General features: G+C 40.7%; 1 protein-coding gene across 4 annotated transcripts in view; it reads right to left on the bottom strand.

Moving 5' to 3' along the window:
• klf12b (Kruppel like factor 12b) overlaps nucleotides 1-17,147 on the bottom strand; it is a 264,047-nt gene that overhangs the window by 110,566 nt on the left and 136,334 nt on the right. For all 4 annotated transcript variants that reach the window (XM_073028016.1, XM_073028008.1, XM_073028023.1 and 1 more), the window contains one exon: nucleotides 16,798-16,887. In XM_073028016.1, the coding sequence (XP_072884117.1) occupies nucleotides 16,798-16,863 (66 nt within the window). In that variant the 5' untranslated portion in view covers nucleotides 16,864-16,887. The remainder of the gene's footprint in view (nucleotides 1-16,797; nucleotides 16,888-17,147) is intronic.

Here is a 17,147-nt window from a genome sequence, read left to right as displayed (position 1 = left end):
AGAAAGAAATCATGCTTCTTATTCAGCCTTTAGCTAAGACCACCTCCCTGCCACTTTTTAAAAGAGGGTAGCGCAAAATTGGCCACAATATAAGCAAAAGCCTGAATTCTTAAAGTTACAGGCTATTGACAACAATGGTCAGCCTCATTACAAACAGAGGCCAGGTAGACAATCGTGTGCTCTTACATATTAGTGTAATAATCACTTAATTTCATTCCAACAAGACTTTGGGTGCTCCAGTTTTCTCCCATATGCCAAAGACATGTGGGGCCACTGTAAATTGTTCTTGATGAGGAAGACATAGCTCACCAGGAGAAAGTGGGCCACATTGTCCTAGGATGCCAATCGCTGGGCGCTCTTTGGACAACTGGACCTTAGTCTACATCAACGAGAAGGCTGGCAGGGGAAGTCCCCTTCATCTTCTCAATACAGCAACCCGTAAGACCAAAAAACATAGGAGCAGAATTAAAGCATTCAGCCCATCGAATCTGCTTCGGCGTTCGATCATGGCTGATTTATTTTCCCTCTCAGACCCATTCTCCTGCCTTCTCCCTCCCATAACACCTATTAAGCAAGAGCCTATCAGCTTCTACTTTAAATATACCCAATGATCTAACCACCACAGCCATCAGTGGCAAAGAATTCCACAGATTCACCAAACCCGGCCAAAGAAATTTCTTCTTATCTATGTTCTAAAAGGATGTCCTCCTATTCTGAGGATGTGTCCTTTGGTCCAAGACTCTCCCACTCATGGAAACATCCTCTTTGCATCCATTCTATCTAAGCCTTGCAATAATCAGTAGTTTTCAACAAGATCCCCCTCTCATTCTCCTGAACTCCAGTCGGCAAAGGCCGAGCAGCATCAAACACTCCTTATACATTAAACCTTTCAATCTCAGGATCATTCTTATAAACCTCTTCTTGACCTTCTCCAAAGATAGCACACACTTTCTTAAATATGGTGGCCAAAACTGCTCACAGTAGCTGTAACCATCCTTGATGTAAAGATTTACCACCAATACGTCACCAAAAAATTCTTTGTTCCAAGTATCCCCCTTCACAACAGACCATATTCTTCCCACCCCTTCCAATTAAAGAAATAGTCCTATTCTCACTTCCAAAGACTTCAACCTGTTATTCCATGCTCCTATCATCTGGGCCTGGGTTTCCTCTCCAAGCCCAGCTTGTCTGAATTTTGATGCTGTGGTTGTCATTCCAGTGGACCACTTGGCAGTCACTTTCTCTGGCAGACGAGAAAGCCAGCAGAAATCTCTCTAAAAGCTCTATCATTTGCTGAACCAGACCGTTAGTCCTGCCAGCTAAGTGACAAAATGACAACAGGCTGAGTTCATCCAACACCCAAAGGAAGATACCTGGAAATCAAAAGTAAAGCTCCCCAATTGCTGGATAACTTATAAAACCGTGTGAAGGTGCCGAATAACCCTAAGAGCTGGGGTTACTTGGCTCCTCTCCGAGTACTCAATGGGTCTGCATTATGTACAGAGACGTAAAGTAAGCTACTATTGTAAATGTGGTTTGCACAAAATCAAATAATTGTTTCTGCTTAATTGCTATGATTTTCTGCACCATATTTCTCAGTAAAAATGATGGAAAAGCTCTGAAAGTTTCAACCTCACCTTAGATCCAAATTGTCACTACTACAGTGAGCAAATGTAGTCTGCAAATGCCCCTAGCATAAGACCAGACAAATTTGACTGAAGGAATACAATTTTGTTTTTAACATTCCACAAGGCAAATATAAAAGTCACATAGAAATGGAGGCTAAAGAAACGCTCCCACTCTTTGAGTTGGGATCATATACCTAAAGCGCATTGGCAGCATTTCTGCTTGCTGCCAGACCCTAGTCCTGAGCCTACGCCATTCTCCAACTTCTACAGAACTGAGAGTGTACTCGGCGTCTGTTAAGGCCAGATAGAGTGGCCTTGTCAACAGTAGAACCAAGAGGTGCAGCTCCCTAAAGCTATGCTGATTCCAAAAATAAGAATTCAAGCGGTTCCTCGGCCTTTTGCTTTGTTGGCAGCCAGCACTTGCAAGGCTGGGCGGAGATGGTCCAACACCTTTTCAAGATAGAGAAGTCTCATCTGTCAAATGGGAAACTCAAAACTGAGGTTAAGTCCTTCGTTGCCAGGGAGATGGCTTGTGCAAGAGCCAGGAGCTTCCTGGCAGGTGCAGAGGGAAAAACTGGTAGTTCTACTTAAAACATTTCTCAGAACCATGTGAGCCAAAACGTTATGATGATAACAGCATAATCAAAGAATGTCTCGTGAACAAACTATGCCGATAAGTCTAATTATATGTTGGCACTGGCTTATCGTTACCACAGACAGAATAAACCATATCATTTAAGATTTATACATCACTGATCTTCTTTTCTTACACTGGTTTGGAAAGATATCAGACAAGCATCATTTGGAAAATCTAAATCTAAATAAATAAACTCCTGAGGCTGCTGTCTTTACTGTGTAGGAATAGACTCGATGGGCCAAATAGCCTCATTCTGCTCCTATGTCTTATGAAAATAATTTTTAAAGTTTAGCTATGTTGCACAAAACATGATTCAACATTGAAACCTTCCTATTTTCAATTATTAAAAATTACTAATACCTGAAATAATAATAAATTCAAAAATTTAATTCAAAGCATGCCATTACAATAGATGAAAATATGGTGATTAAAGATTTAAGACACCATTATGGTAGCGAACAGATTCATCAGGAGTTCCATATCCTTTGCGAGTCTGTAAGTTATATTTATTGTAAGAAATGGTAGCTGATTGCAATTAAATTATGCTTTATGTAGGGGCCAGGCATCTATTCACTACCTGCATTACATTCTGTGTTATTACTATTACTGCCGACTAAGCCGCTGGCATTTAGGGCAGCGATAACGGTTCTCCATCTCTGACAGTGTTCAGGGCTTCCTTCACCATGTCAGTAGCTTCCTCTCAGCTTTCACTACTGCCAGTCGTGCAAGTTGCGGGTGGAGACTCCGGAATACCGCCGCACTCAGATGTAGAAGGTAAAGCTGTTTCTGTAACAATTGTGTTTTTCCAGTCTGGATTGTTAGCCCTTATCTAAACCCCCGAACCTGGAGGACCAGTGGATCTCTCTTAGTCTATCCTCTACCCTTTGAACTGTTTGGCATGGGTAACTCTACCAAAAGCCAAAGCAAAAAGCCCCGACTCCGGCCTATATAGCTCTCTGGCCAAACCGTGACAAGGCATTCTGTGTTGTGCGTTTACTGTGCTAACTAGTCACATGAGTGGGGGTGGGGAGGGGGGCATGGTAAAAGCAGACAGGATAAGTTACATATATGTGCTTTGTACGGGAACAGTTTGGTGCTGGGGCCGACGGACGTCATCTTTTGTTGACCACTTGGTTACGTTCCAGTATGCTTAAGTTTACATCGCTTCAATATTGCATGTTTGCTAATTGCTAATAAAGAATCGAATGCATTTCTTCGACATTTGGAACAATCATTATCGGCAGGTGCATTATACAAGTATCACAAATCTGTGGGGTCTCCAGCAGTGGCAATTAGTTGGATTAGAATTGACTGTTAACCTTTGTTTTGAAATATAAATATATTTTTTAAGCATGAAACGTATCAAACATTGAGATACGCATCCCTGAGCTGCTTTAATAAACGGAAACCTTTTCCAAAACTTTGCCCAATACCCTTCCAAACCAATGTAAAACAATGTGGAAGATTAGATGACTTACTGAATTAATATTCTGCCCATTTCTGGCTCACAGAGCTCAATGCAGTCGAACTTAGTCAACTGAAATCTCCTCACTGCTGACTTATGGGAAAAGAGCCAAAACCATCTTAACCTACTGATGAAGTAAAAGCCACTTGGAAGCTCGCTGCAACTGATAACAAATCAGGAATTTCATTTCCAGAGACACAAGGATAGGTATAAAACACATTCTGAGGAGAGCAATGAAGGGGTTGCTTAAAGGTTGCCCAATCAGTACACATGAGAAAGAGGCAAAGAATTTTTATTTTAATGGGAGTTTGTGGATGATGCTGGGCCATAAAATTTTAAGTAATGCTCGAAAGTAAATTTTTGATTTATATAACAATTGCAAAAAACACAATAGATAGTTTTAATATAGACCTCTGCCATTTTGGTATATGTCACACCCTGGGAAAGGTTTCACTGCTCATGTAATGGTCTTTCTGTAGAAGCAGTGTTTGGGCTACAGTTAGAGATTATGGGTGCTTTGGAATGTGAGCTGTCCAGTGATGGGAGGGTGTTTTTGTGCCATGCGCCTGACACTGGGATGACCGGGGTCTTTTGTTCGGCAGGAGATGGAGAGAGAAGCCGCCAGAGAGGTGAGGTCATAGGAGTGGACTTGGAGTGGGGCCAGGAGTCGACGAAGCCCGGTGAAATTGATGGAGGATCGGCAAAGGGAAAACCGTGAGCTCCAACTTGTACAATTAGACAGTTTCATTCAAATGGGCCCTTTATTTTTGCTTTTCCTTTACAAACCCTTTAGTCAAATCAAGAATTATAAAGCTAAATTGTTTAAATGTATGCGGTGTACCGTCTGTTATTTTGTGGTGCTGACTTATAGCACGGTAACAAATCACGCAGCATCCACACAAACAGCGAGTTTCGGGTGAGCTTACACCTCAATCTCACACGTTTGGTGTCTTCTCTAGACTTACACAGCCAACAGAACCTGAAGGTTACATATAATTTTACATTATTTCAAAACTGTCTATTTATCTGATGACAATGGTTGGGAGGAAGATAATGCTGAAAATTTGATGCTCAGGTACACGTGTACACCAATCTTGGTGCTTATGAAAAACCTGGATATCAATATTCAAAGTGAATTTATTATCAAAGCATATACAACTCTGAGATTTGTTTTCTTGCGGGGATACTCAAATCCATAATAAAATAATAACCATAATAGAATCAATGAAAGACTGCACTAACTTCAGACAGTATGCAAAAGACAACACACTGTGCGAGTACTAAATAAATTAATAAGCATTAAATATCAAGAACATGAGATGAAAATGAGTCCATATGTTGTGAAAACATTTCAGTGATGGTGCAAATGAAGTTGAGTGAAGTTATCCCTTTTGGTTCAAGAGCCTGATGGTGCAAGTTCTGAGACTCCTGTACCTTCTTCCTGATGGCAGCAGCGTGAAGAGATCATGTCCTAGGTGGTGGAGGCTCCCTCTTGTGTGATAATGTTCCATGTAAATATGCTCAATGGTGGGGAGGGCTTGACCTGTGATGGACTGGGTCAGATCCACTACTTCTTCTATTCAAGGGCATTGGTGTTTCCATACCAGGCTGTGATATAACCAGTCAATATACTCCCCATCACACATGTATAGAAGTTTGTCAAAATTTTAGAAGTCATGCTGAATCTTCACAAAGGTTTTTGTGCTTTATTCTTAATTGCACTTACATGCTGAGCCCAGGACACGTCCTCTGAAATGATAACACCAAGGAATTTAAAGTTGTTGACCCTCTCCACCTCTGATCCTCTGACGAGGCCTGGTGAAATGGATGTCTGGTTACCTCCTCCTGAAGTCAATATTCAGCTCCCTAGTCTTGTTGTCATTGAGTAAGGGTGTTGTTGAGGCACCACTAAGGCAGATTTTCAGTCTCCTTCCTATGGGAGTCAGCCAACAACAGTGGTGTCATCAGCAAACTTGAATATGGCATTGGAGCTGTGCTTAGCCACACAGTCATAGGTATAAAGTGAGTAGAGCAGGGGGCTAAGTACACAGCCTTGTGGTGCACTTGTGCTAATGGAGATTGTGGACGAGATGTTGTTGCTAATCTGAACTGACTGTGGTCTGCAAGTGTGGAAACTGAGGACCCAATTGCACAGGGGGGTCTTGAAGCTTATTGATTAGTTTTTAAGGAGATGATGGTGTGACAGCAAATATTCTGTTGTTGAGTCTGTTAGCATACTGTTAGACAGTGCAGAAGTTAACCCATCCCACAGAAGTAAATATCAAGATATAAAGTGCTTCCAGTAACTTTTTCTGCTACAACACAATTCCAATAAGTAGAACAGCAACTATAGGTACATGTTGTGGGGAATTAAGAGTACAATGATCTCATTTGCAGAATTTACTTATTGGTGTTGAATAACAGTGTTCCCTGTCCGTTCTTTTATGATCTTCCTGTTTATTCCCAAATTCTGTGCCTAGAACTAACTTGTCTTTGCCATCTATTAGATTGTATTCAATTATGTCAGTCTTAAAACTATATTTTATCAGATATTCCTCACAACAGGAGAACATTTACAGTTGAAATAATTGTTGGAAATCTCCAGCACATTAAGTTTTGGGATGAAAAGATACAAAGCAGAATTAGCTCAGGATGTTGGAAGAGATTTTGTTGGTCTCCTAATAGCTTTGATGTACCCATAATAGTAATACCCATAATAACAGTAGAACATCAGGACATGGCAACCTCCTAGCCTTTATCGGTTGATATGCAGCTCAGTTAGAGATCTTTTTTCCTCAGAATAAGAGGATCATGGCATCAGCTTCCATTCCATGAGTTCAGCACGCGATCTACTTTGGTACTAACCTGCAAGCTATGTGCAAAACAGGAGGAGCATCAAAAATTCGAGTGAAGTAATAAACAGCAAAATCAAGTGAGCCTCATGCTCAATGTCTTAATTAGAGAAAAGTCCGGAGACCAACATTCTGTCCTCAAACTATTCAGTCAAGAATAAATTAACTAGTTAATCAGCTAACTACTACTTAGGACATGCTGCCTGGCCAAATCACAACTGCTCCTTAGTCACACTGTCTTGTCTTTTTTTATGGATGGCAATCATAATTTTTCTCTGGAATGCTTCAGAAGATTTCTCTAAGATCCTACAGAAATCAATGTGATCGGTGCGAACTTCAAAATGGAGTTAACCATCTGAAGCACTCTTTATATAAATCAAAGGCATGCCTTAAAGAGTTACGAAAACATAATTTTTTTTCTTATTTGGTAGAAAACAAAGTAAAAGTAATCCACACTGTGTATTGAAAGGATGACACAGTTACGAAACAATTGCAGGCTTGTAATAATTTTCCAAACACCAAACCAATCTAATTCCCATTTTTTCTTCTACTCCCACTGTCAATTTGAAAGACCTTCAATAATCTATTTTCAGTGTTTAAACAATCTCGGCACCATACAGGAATGTTGTCGGTCAACAATGAACACAAAAGCTTCCCAAAAAACATTACCCCATTAAGCAAAGCTTACAGAACATTTTAGGGCAGGAAAAAGAGTTGGGCTTTTGCAGATGTTGGCAGAGACACAACGTGGGCTTAATAAAGCTGGGGATGTGCATTAAATCAGAAGTATACAAAGTTATGAAGGGCATGGATGTGGCAGATAACTAGAAACTTTTCCCAAAGCAAAGGTATCTGAATTTAGGGAGTTTAAGTTTATTGTGACGGGTAAAAGGTTTAAGAGATCCAAAGAAGAATGCTTTCACTCAGACAATGGTTAAGATTGGGAATGTGAGGAGGCCTTAGAAGCAGATACTTCACTGTTTCCATTAGATTACTGACCACCCGTGAACATGCCTCATTATTCCTCTATTGTACTACCTACTTACTTTCTACTGAAACTTGTAGTAATTTGTTATATCTTACACTGTACTGCTGCCATAAAACAATAAACTTCACCTGATAATAAACCTGATTGTGACTGAGGTGGTGGAGGCAGAGAGTTTCAGAGCATTTCAGTGATATCAAGCTGAGCTTGGATAGGCATGAAAAACCAGGGACTGATTACCAGTCAGTGGGGTAGTGAGGATTGATACCTCAGTCAGAACGGGCATGATGGGCTGAAGGCCCTGTTTCGGTGCTGGATGACACGCCTGAGGTTGTTACTGAATGTGAAGGGCCAAGGTCATTGGAGGATTTGAAAAAAAAAGGGTGAAATGTTTGAATTTCTGCTGCCACAGCATGGAACTTAATGTCTCTGAGCGAACATAAACGATAATGAGAGATGAAGATGTTGTATTGATTTATGTAATTGCATCATTTAGTCATTGTCCCCAGCGAGAACGTCGGCTTAGGTGTTCAGAATCTCAGACAATCATGCTCTGTGTTTTGTTAAGAACTGAGTTAGGTAGACTTTTCTCTTCCCACCATTATTGTGACCTCTGCCTAACCTCTATATTTTGTCATTATAACACTACGTCTCAAATCACTGTTGTCATCTTGTGTCTGTTGTGCTACAGGCTGACATTATTTCAAACACTGTGTACCATTGTATTACACAGGACATTTAAGCCTATCCTCCAATTTGTGTCTGAGGCATGATTAAAAATCGATGACTCAAAAAGATATCATTAAGGACCCCCATCATCTAGGACTTGCCTTCTTCTCATTACTACCAACAGGGAGGTTCAGGGGCTGATGGCATTTGTTTCAGGAAAAACAACTTCTCCTCCTCCACCATCAGACTTCTTTGTGGACAATGAAAATTGCCTCACTATTTTTGCCCTCTTTTTTTAATATATGTATATTTCTTATTGATCGTCTAACCCCCCCCCCCCCCCCCAATCTTGGTGTCATCCACAAATTTGTTGATCCAGTTTACCACATTATCATCCAGATCGCTGACGTAGATGACAAACAACAATGGACCCAGCAACAATCCTTCCGGCACACCACTAGTCACAGGCCTCCAATCAGAGAGACAACCCTCAATTACCTCTCTCTGGCTTCTCCCACAAAGCCAATGTCTAATCCAATTTTCTATCTCATCTTGAAAGCCAAGCGACTGAACCTTTTTGACCAACCTCCCATGCGGGACCTTGTCAAGCCCATGTAAACACCATCCACTACCTTGCCTTCAACAGCTGTCCTTCCGCAAAAAACTCTGCACGATTGGTTAGACATCTCCTGCACTTTTAACTTGTTTTCTCTTTGAAGAACTCCACTTAATAATGTAAATTTAGCAATAAAACAGCACGGTGGGAATAAAAACAAAATATTGAATCATTGAAGAAAAACTTAGGAAAGAGATATGGTAATAAGTCATAAGTGATCATTTTAAGCCTCAAAAATAATCACCAGAGGGTACGTAAACATTTGCCACACATCTCAATCAAAAACCAAATCACCTCAAAACCAGCCACTCGTGACTGATTGTGGAATGAGATAGCCCAGACAGTATGTTCGCAACCATGGGTCACTCCTTTAAGTCTGTTATTTCTTTTATGTTCATTTTAGGGTTAACCTTGGTTGACCAGGCCTCCTCGACCTCAGAGAAACTAAAGGAAGGTAGGAACTTGTGGGCAAAACCCTCCCACACTTTTTACTGACCAGGAAAAGTTTATCTTCAAGGCCTACTACACTCTCCCTTCCCTTCTCCCTCCCCCTCCCACTCTGATCAGACAGATCTAACTGCAGGTACAGCATGCGCAGGCCACATTTAAGGTCATAAATATTTATAGCATAACAAACATTTCAGGTTTTCATTTGATTTTTAAAGCATCAATTTACCATAGCAAGTATAATTGAACTGCTAATTGAAGTTTTCGGTTTATCTTAAGATGCAGCTTCAAGAGACCAGGATTTGCCTCAAAACAAGATTTTAATGGACTAATGTTCAAAAACTAATTAACAACCATTGATTAGGAATAAAAATTCCACTATTTTCCATCTGTCATTATGTTGGCTTAGACACAAAATCCTTCCATGTTTTTACCAGATCACGTTATCTCTTAAAGGGAATAGGTTCATTTGATCAGCAACAGTTTGGTTGATCTGTCAGTTTTCCTCATGTTTTAAGAAAATATGATCAAGTTAAATTCTACATTCTTAGACATAACAGTGCCACAACACTGCAGCCAGGCAGTGAACTCAGGCTAGGTCATCAGTTTCCTTAAACTAGCTCTGAAACACAGCCAGAATCTTCAATTTGAGCTTGAAAATGAACTACTTCATCTATCACATTGCCTGAGAGCAAATACGCATACAAACCTGCCTGAAAAATGGGTCTAAAAGGAAGCATTTATTTTGAAAATGAATGCTATATTGAATAAGGCCAATCTGGAGAATTCAACATGAAGAAATGACCAAAATTGAGGCTCGAGGTTTTGCTGTTACAAAATGACATTTATCTGTTTAGCTGCTGCCTATTGTACAATTTCCCTGCTTTTTCCCCATTGAATCAACTGCTGAAAGCACTGGCCAGGATATTTCACAGTTAGACAGTTCAATATCACACATTTAGTATTGTCTCCCTACATGATATTTACCTCCAAAGACATCTTTGATATAATTATATATCTGGATTTAAGTTTTTTTTTAATATGTTGTTAAAAAAGTAAAAATCAGTATAACTTGAAACCTTGAACTGATATTTATAAGTATTTCATAAATATCTAATATGGGTAAAAGAAATGAGATAACTTTAGTACCTAAACTCTTAAACATACAACCTGCTTTAATAGTGGCATGATAATATACTGTATATATAGTACAAGTTACAGATTATAGTAATTGCATGCTAATTAAAAACTGAGAAATCAACACTACTGCAATCATAGAATATTGTACAGCACAGGAACAGGCCCTTCAGCTCAAAATGTAGTGCCGGACAAATTAAATTAGTAACCAAATTAATCCCTTCTGCTTGCACTATAGACAATAGACAGTAGGTGCAGGAGTAGGCCATTCGGCCCTTCTAGCCAGCACCGCCATTCACTGTGATCATGGCTGATCATATACAATCAGTACCCCGTTCCTGCCCTCTCCCCATATCCCTTGACCCCGCTATCTATAAGAGCTCTATCTAACTCTCTCTTGAATGCATCCAGAGACTTGGCCTCCACTGCCTTCTGGGGCAGAGCATTCCACATATCCACCACTCTCTGGGTGAAAAAGTTTTTCCGCATCTCTGTTCTAAATGGCCTACCCCTTATTCTTAAACCGTGGCCTCTAGTTCTGGACTCACCCATCAGCAGGAACATGCTTCCTGCCTCCAGTGTGTCCAATCCCTTAATAATCTTATATGTTTCAATCAGATCCCCTCTCATCCTTCTAAATTCCAGTGTATACAAGCCCAGTCGCTCCAATCTTTCAACATATGACAGTCCCGCCATTCTGGGAATTAACCTTGTGAACCTACGCTGCACTCCCTCAATAGCAAGAATGTCCTTCCTCAAATTTGGAGACCAAAACTGCACACAATACTCCAGGTGGGGTCTCACCAGGGCCCTGTACAGCTGCAGAAGGACCTCTTTACTCCTATACTCAATTCCTCTTGTTATAAAAGCCAGCATGCCATTAGCTTTCTCCACTGCCTACTGTACCTGCATGCTTGCTTTCATTGACTGATGTACAAGAACACCTAGATCTCGTTGTGCTTCCCCTTTTCCTAACTTGACTCCATTTAGATAGTCCATATCCTTCCATTTTCCTCAAATTCATGTGCCTATATTAGCATATCTTAAAAGTCCCTGATGTACCTGCCTCCACCAGCACCCCAGGCAGCACATTCCAGACATCCACCACTAAAAAAAATCTTGCTCCTCACATCTCCTTGGAAGTTACCCTCTCTCACCTTAAATTCATGCACTCTGGGAAAAAGATACTATCTGTCTCCTCCAACTATTCCTCTCAACCCAATGAACCTCTATCAGATAGATAGATAGATACTTTGTTCATCCCCATGGGGAAATTCAACTTTTTTTCCAATGTCCCATACACTTGTTGTAGCAAAACTAATAACATACAATACTTAACTCAGTAAAAAATATGATATGCATCTAAATCACTATCTCAAAAAGCATTAATAATAGCTTTTAAAAAGTTCTTAAGTCCTGGTGGTTGAATTGTAAAGCCTAATGGCATTGGGGAGTATTGACCTCTTCATCCTGTCTAAGGAGCATTGCATCGATAGTAACCTGTCGCTGAAACTGCTTCTCTGTCTCTGGATGGTGCTATGTAGAGGATGTTCAGAGTTTTCCATAATTGACCGTAGCCTACTCAGCGCCCTTCGCTCAGCTACCGATGTTAAACTCTCCAGTACTTTGCCCACAACAGAGCCCGCCTTCCTTACCAGCTTATTAAGACGTGAGGCGTCCCTCTTCTTAATGCTTTCTCCCCAACACGCCACCACAAAGAAGAGGGCGCTCTCCACAACTGACCTATAGAACATCTTCAGCATCTCACTACAGACATTGAATGACACCAACCTTCTAAGGAAGTACAGTCTCCCCTCAGTCTCTGCTGCTCCAGAGAAAGCAACCCAAATTTGCCCAATCTCTCACTCTAGCACATGCCCTGTAATCCAGACAGTATCCTGGTAAGTGTCCTCGACATTCTTCCATAGTAAGGCGACGAGAACTCTATGCATTATTCCCGATGCAATTATGAAACTGCAACATAACTTACTGACTTTTGAACTCATTGCCTCGACTATGAAGGCAAGTATGTCATATTCCTTTTTAACCATCTTATCAACCTGTGCAGCCACTTTCAGGGAGCTAGGAACTTGGAAACCGAGATTCCTCTGTCCATCAACACTGTTGAAGAATCTTTTGCCCTTAACATTTGATCTACCAAGGTGCAACACTTAACATTTTAAATTCCATCTGCCATTTATTTGCCCATATCTGCAACAGATCTACATCCCACTGTATTCTTTGCTAGAACACTACAACACCACCAAATCTGCATACCATCTATAAATTTACCAACCCACCTATGTACATTTTCATCCACGTCATTGATACAAATCTCAAACAGCTGTGGTCACAGTACTGATCTTTGCGTAACATCACCAATCACAAACCTCCAGTTCCTTCAAACACTACCCTTCGTCTTCTGTGGGCAAGTCAGTTCTGAATCCAAGTGGCCAATTCACCGTGGTTCCCATGCATCTTAATCCTCTGGATGAGCCTCCCATGAGGTAACTTGTCAACCATTTTACTAAAATCCATGTAGACAACATCCACAGCTCTACTTTCCATCAATCAACCACCACATCAAAAAAAAAATCAGATTAGTAAGACACAGCTTGCCATGCACAGAGCTGTGAAGGCTCTCACTTATTAGGCCTTGGTTTTCCAAATGCTCATAAATCCTATCCATAAGAATCCTCTCTAGTAGCTTCTCTGTTACTGACATGACACTCAATGGACTATAGTTTCCAGGATTATTCCTGGTTCCCTTCTTGAATCACGGAACAATATTAGCTGCTTGTTAGACCTCTGGGACCTTGCCTGTGACAAGGACATAGTATACTGGTCAAGGCCCCAGCAATCTCTTCTCCTTCCTTTCTCAAACACCTGAGGCATATCCCATCAGCCCCTGGGAACTAAGAGATATAACAAAAGCTCCTCCTTTACGTTGAAGGCCTGAGCATATTAATACTCTCAGCCTTGATCTCCTGGTGTTCAATGTCATTCTCCTTGTAAAGTACTCATTAAAGACCTCACCCACATCCTCTGCATCCAAGTAAATGCTCCCTCCTCAACTCTCTCCCTGGATTTCCTCTTACTCCTGATGTATGTATAGAATGCCTTGGGATTCTCTTTAATCCTACATTTCATGATCCTTGTACCCAAAATGTCTTTCACTGATGCAAGATTTTAATGCTAATCAATAGACAAAAGTTAATGCTAAGAATACAGAATGACCTTCATAAGGAAATGCAATCATGACATCATATTTCCATAATGTCATTATGTGAACATAATGTCACGCACCTGCACAAACTAAGGTACACCATTTAAATATCTACTGGCATAAACTCTGACTCTCCACCTATAAATAGAACAACCATTTCTAAGCTGCCCCCTTCCCTTAATCTTAGAGGCTTAACTCCAACACAGTATTAGTATCATAACAGTATTATTAAGCAAAGCAAATGGGGAGTGAGTAGTGTAGCAGTTAGCGTAACACTTTACAGCACCAGCAACCCTGTTTCATTTCCTGCCACTGTCTGTGCATTCACCCCGTGATCGCCGGGTGCTCCGGTTTCCTCCCACAGCCCAAAGATGAGTAGGTTAGTAGGTTAATTGGTCATATGGGTGTAATTGAGTGGCACGGGCTCATTGGGCTGGAAGAGCCTGTTATCGTGCTGTAGCTCTAAATAAATAAACAAACAAACAAACAAGTTGCTGCACAAGCTAAGCAGGTCAGGCAGCATCTGTGGAATGTGAACCCCTCACTGCTTTCTTCCTTTGTTTCACATTTCTATCAACTGAACAGGTTCGAGGGATATTGGCCAAGCACAGGTAAAAGGGATAGAATAGATGGAAACCTTACAACTGGTGGCCAATTCCCTGTCTTGTAGAAGCATGAGCATCTCCCAGTGTGTTCCTTACCAAAGACATTACACCCAGAGTGGCCGGCGCTGGCAAAGTCTCCTGCTGAGATTCCTACCCCTGCCCCATCCAAACCCTCACTTTCCTGGTCTGAATTTGCCTCTGCTCATTCACCAGTCTTGTATATCAGGAAGAAACTACAGAACACTGGTTAATAAATATCCTCCCACAATGCCCGTAGGGGCTTCTGCAATCAATCTCAGAAAGCCAGCAACAGCCAGAGCAAATTAACCAGATGCTACAGCCTATTTCATATTATGATCTAAAGTGGCAAAGGTGGCGTAAAACCTGCACTGTATTCCACGCTAATCTATGCCATCGCTTGTATCTTTACAGCAGGCACTCCATAAGCCCTAAAAAAGAGGGCATCTTACTTGACGCGCATTACACGGCTGGACATGTGCAGTGAATCGCGTTGTGGTGTTCTCAAAGCTTTCCCAGCATCCTGAACAAAATGGCTGCCACAGAGTCTAATTCCACTGCTAAGGTTTCCCCCAAAACTGGGGCCACAGATACAAGTATCTCCAACAAATTCAGTAAGGGATTCAGGAGAAGGCTTGTGGCGAGAACATGGAAAATACAACCTGGTACGGTTGAGGTGAACAGCCACACCAAAATTATAAAAAGAAACTCAGGAAGCACATGAGGGGAGAGTAGAATAGGATGATGTGTTTGGATGCAATAATGTGACAGGAAAATTATATGGAAAACAACTACTGGCATAGTAGTACTGTTGGTCCAGATGGTTGTTTGGGTTCTGTAGATTCTAGGACCTATTATGTAATATTTATTTAATGAATAAATCTATGACTGGCTCCACTTTATTCAGAGTTAATTTTAAGTCAACTGTTACATTAACGGTTTAAGTGAATATAAAAATCTGAGTTATCATTGGCTGTCAAGTCAATTTTGGATATACAGTGGGATTTTAAGGGATCACTGCGTGAGTGGTTCCACAGTTAAATCCAATTGTATTTATGAAGAATTTATTGAATAAATGCAAAATTCTACACAAGAGCCACAATTTTGAAAATGCTTTTAGTTTAGTAAAATAGCACCTATCCTCGGTCAGGGGTTATGTTACTGCAGTTCAGTTTGCATTATACAGAGATGTTGCATTAATTTATTATTTGATAAAATGTAAAACAGAATTAATGCTCTATAAAATAAAAACCTGAAATAAAGCTCCTGCATGAGAAATAAATTGCCTTTGATATGTCACATGGGAGGAAATTTTGAATGAAAGCCAATATGAATAGCTAATGGTTTTCATTCAATGCCATTCCATTTTAATATTCTGTTATTGGCAATGTTTACTTCCACTCTGTGAAGTTTAGGAATGCCTTTCCATGCCTATAAACAGCCCAACTGTTTAATTTCCAGCAGTTTCTTAGAATGAGTTTAGAACTGTCCAGTCACACTGGATGATCGTGTTTTTCCAGCTATTTTTGTCCCACTCCGCCTCAAAAAGCAGTAACATCGCAGAACATGTTGTGTTTAAAATTTCAGCAAGTGATATCCCTCTTGTGTGGAATTCCTCTTCCCCTCAACTTCCGTATTTTCTGAATTATAAGGTCAGTATTAATTGCTTATTCCTAATCACCTTTGAGCTGCTTCCATTGATTTAAGGAATTTCAGGCACAGTGCAAAAATATGACATTGCCTCCTTTGTTCACCAACCATCTCCCCCAGCTCTGTGATCTGCAGCCTAACAACACTCCAAGCTGCATGTCTCTGATCATCAACACTAGCTTATTCGTTTAAAATAAGGAGTTTTGTCCCTAAATCACTTTCATTTTTTAAATAATTGGTTTACAGCCACATTGTAAGGGGGGAGGGGTGGAGATGGCCATAGGGAGGAAATTCCACAGAATCCCAAGGTAGCAAAGGCATGCTGCTAATTTTAGAGCAAAATACCAACAAATGCACTTGAAGGAAGTTTACAGATGCTCTATTGTTATAAATTTTCAGCTTATGTAGGAAGAAATTAGATTATTAGATTTTAATTTTTTAGTATTAATTTTATTGTAGATTTGTAATTTCTTCATCCTTTTCTTATCTTACTGTTTTACCAGCACAGATATTGTGGTTATTAATAAGATGCTGGTGGGTAAAGGAGTTTGCCATTCACTGAGCCATTATATGTACAAGATAGAGTAGATGGAGGTGCATAAAATATGAATATCTTACAAAAAAACTGCAATCTGTTTTAAGGAGCATTTGAACTTCCTTCACTAACACTTTTTCTCCCCTGGCTTTTGAGTATGGCGATATCATGTCGGCCTCCTAGGTGTCAGACTACACATCATCAGAAGGAGAAGAGGGCCAGAGATGGATGAGCACACTTTGTGGTTTAGGCTGTAAGGAGACCATGTTGTCTGGAAGTAATTACTGCTGCTGGGAGAAAGGGATTTATCTGCACACTTTGACTTACCCCCCTCTCAGAGTCTAGGAGCTCGGGTTTGACTCTCCCTGCCGGCATCCCGTCGAGCATTAACATTATGTTTTCAAAGGCGTCCGACCACTGCAAAGGAAATAGGAGTTATGAGTCAAAGGTCCATTTGCACCCCCCCCCCCCCACCACACCCTCAGCCAGACATCCAGCCGGAAAAGTCTAACAAAACCCCAACCACCACAATCAACAATCCATGCAGTTCACACATTTGTGCCACACACCAGAGCTGAATAGCACAATGCAGAAGCACAGGAGGCCACTTGGCCCATCATGTCTGTGCCAGATCTACGCATTACAGATTGAGCCATTCCTATGTCTTCATTCTCTCC

Source organism: Hemitrygon akajei, chromosome 2 (assembly GCF_048418815.1).
Source record: "Hemitrygon akajei chromosome 2, sHemAka1.3, whole genome shotgun sequence".
NCBI classification, from domain to species: Eukaryota; Metazoa; Chordata; class Chondrichthyes; order Myliobatiformes; family Dasyatidae; genus Hemitrygon; species Hemitrygon akajei.
This window is presented reverse-complemented; position numbering and strand designations above follow the sequence as displayed.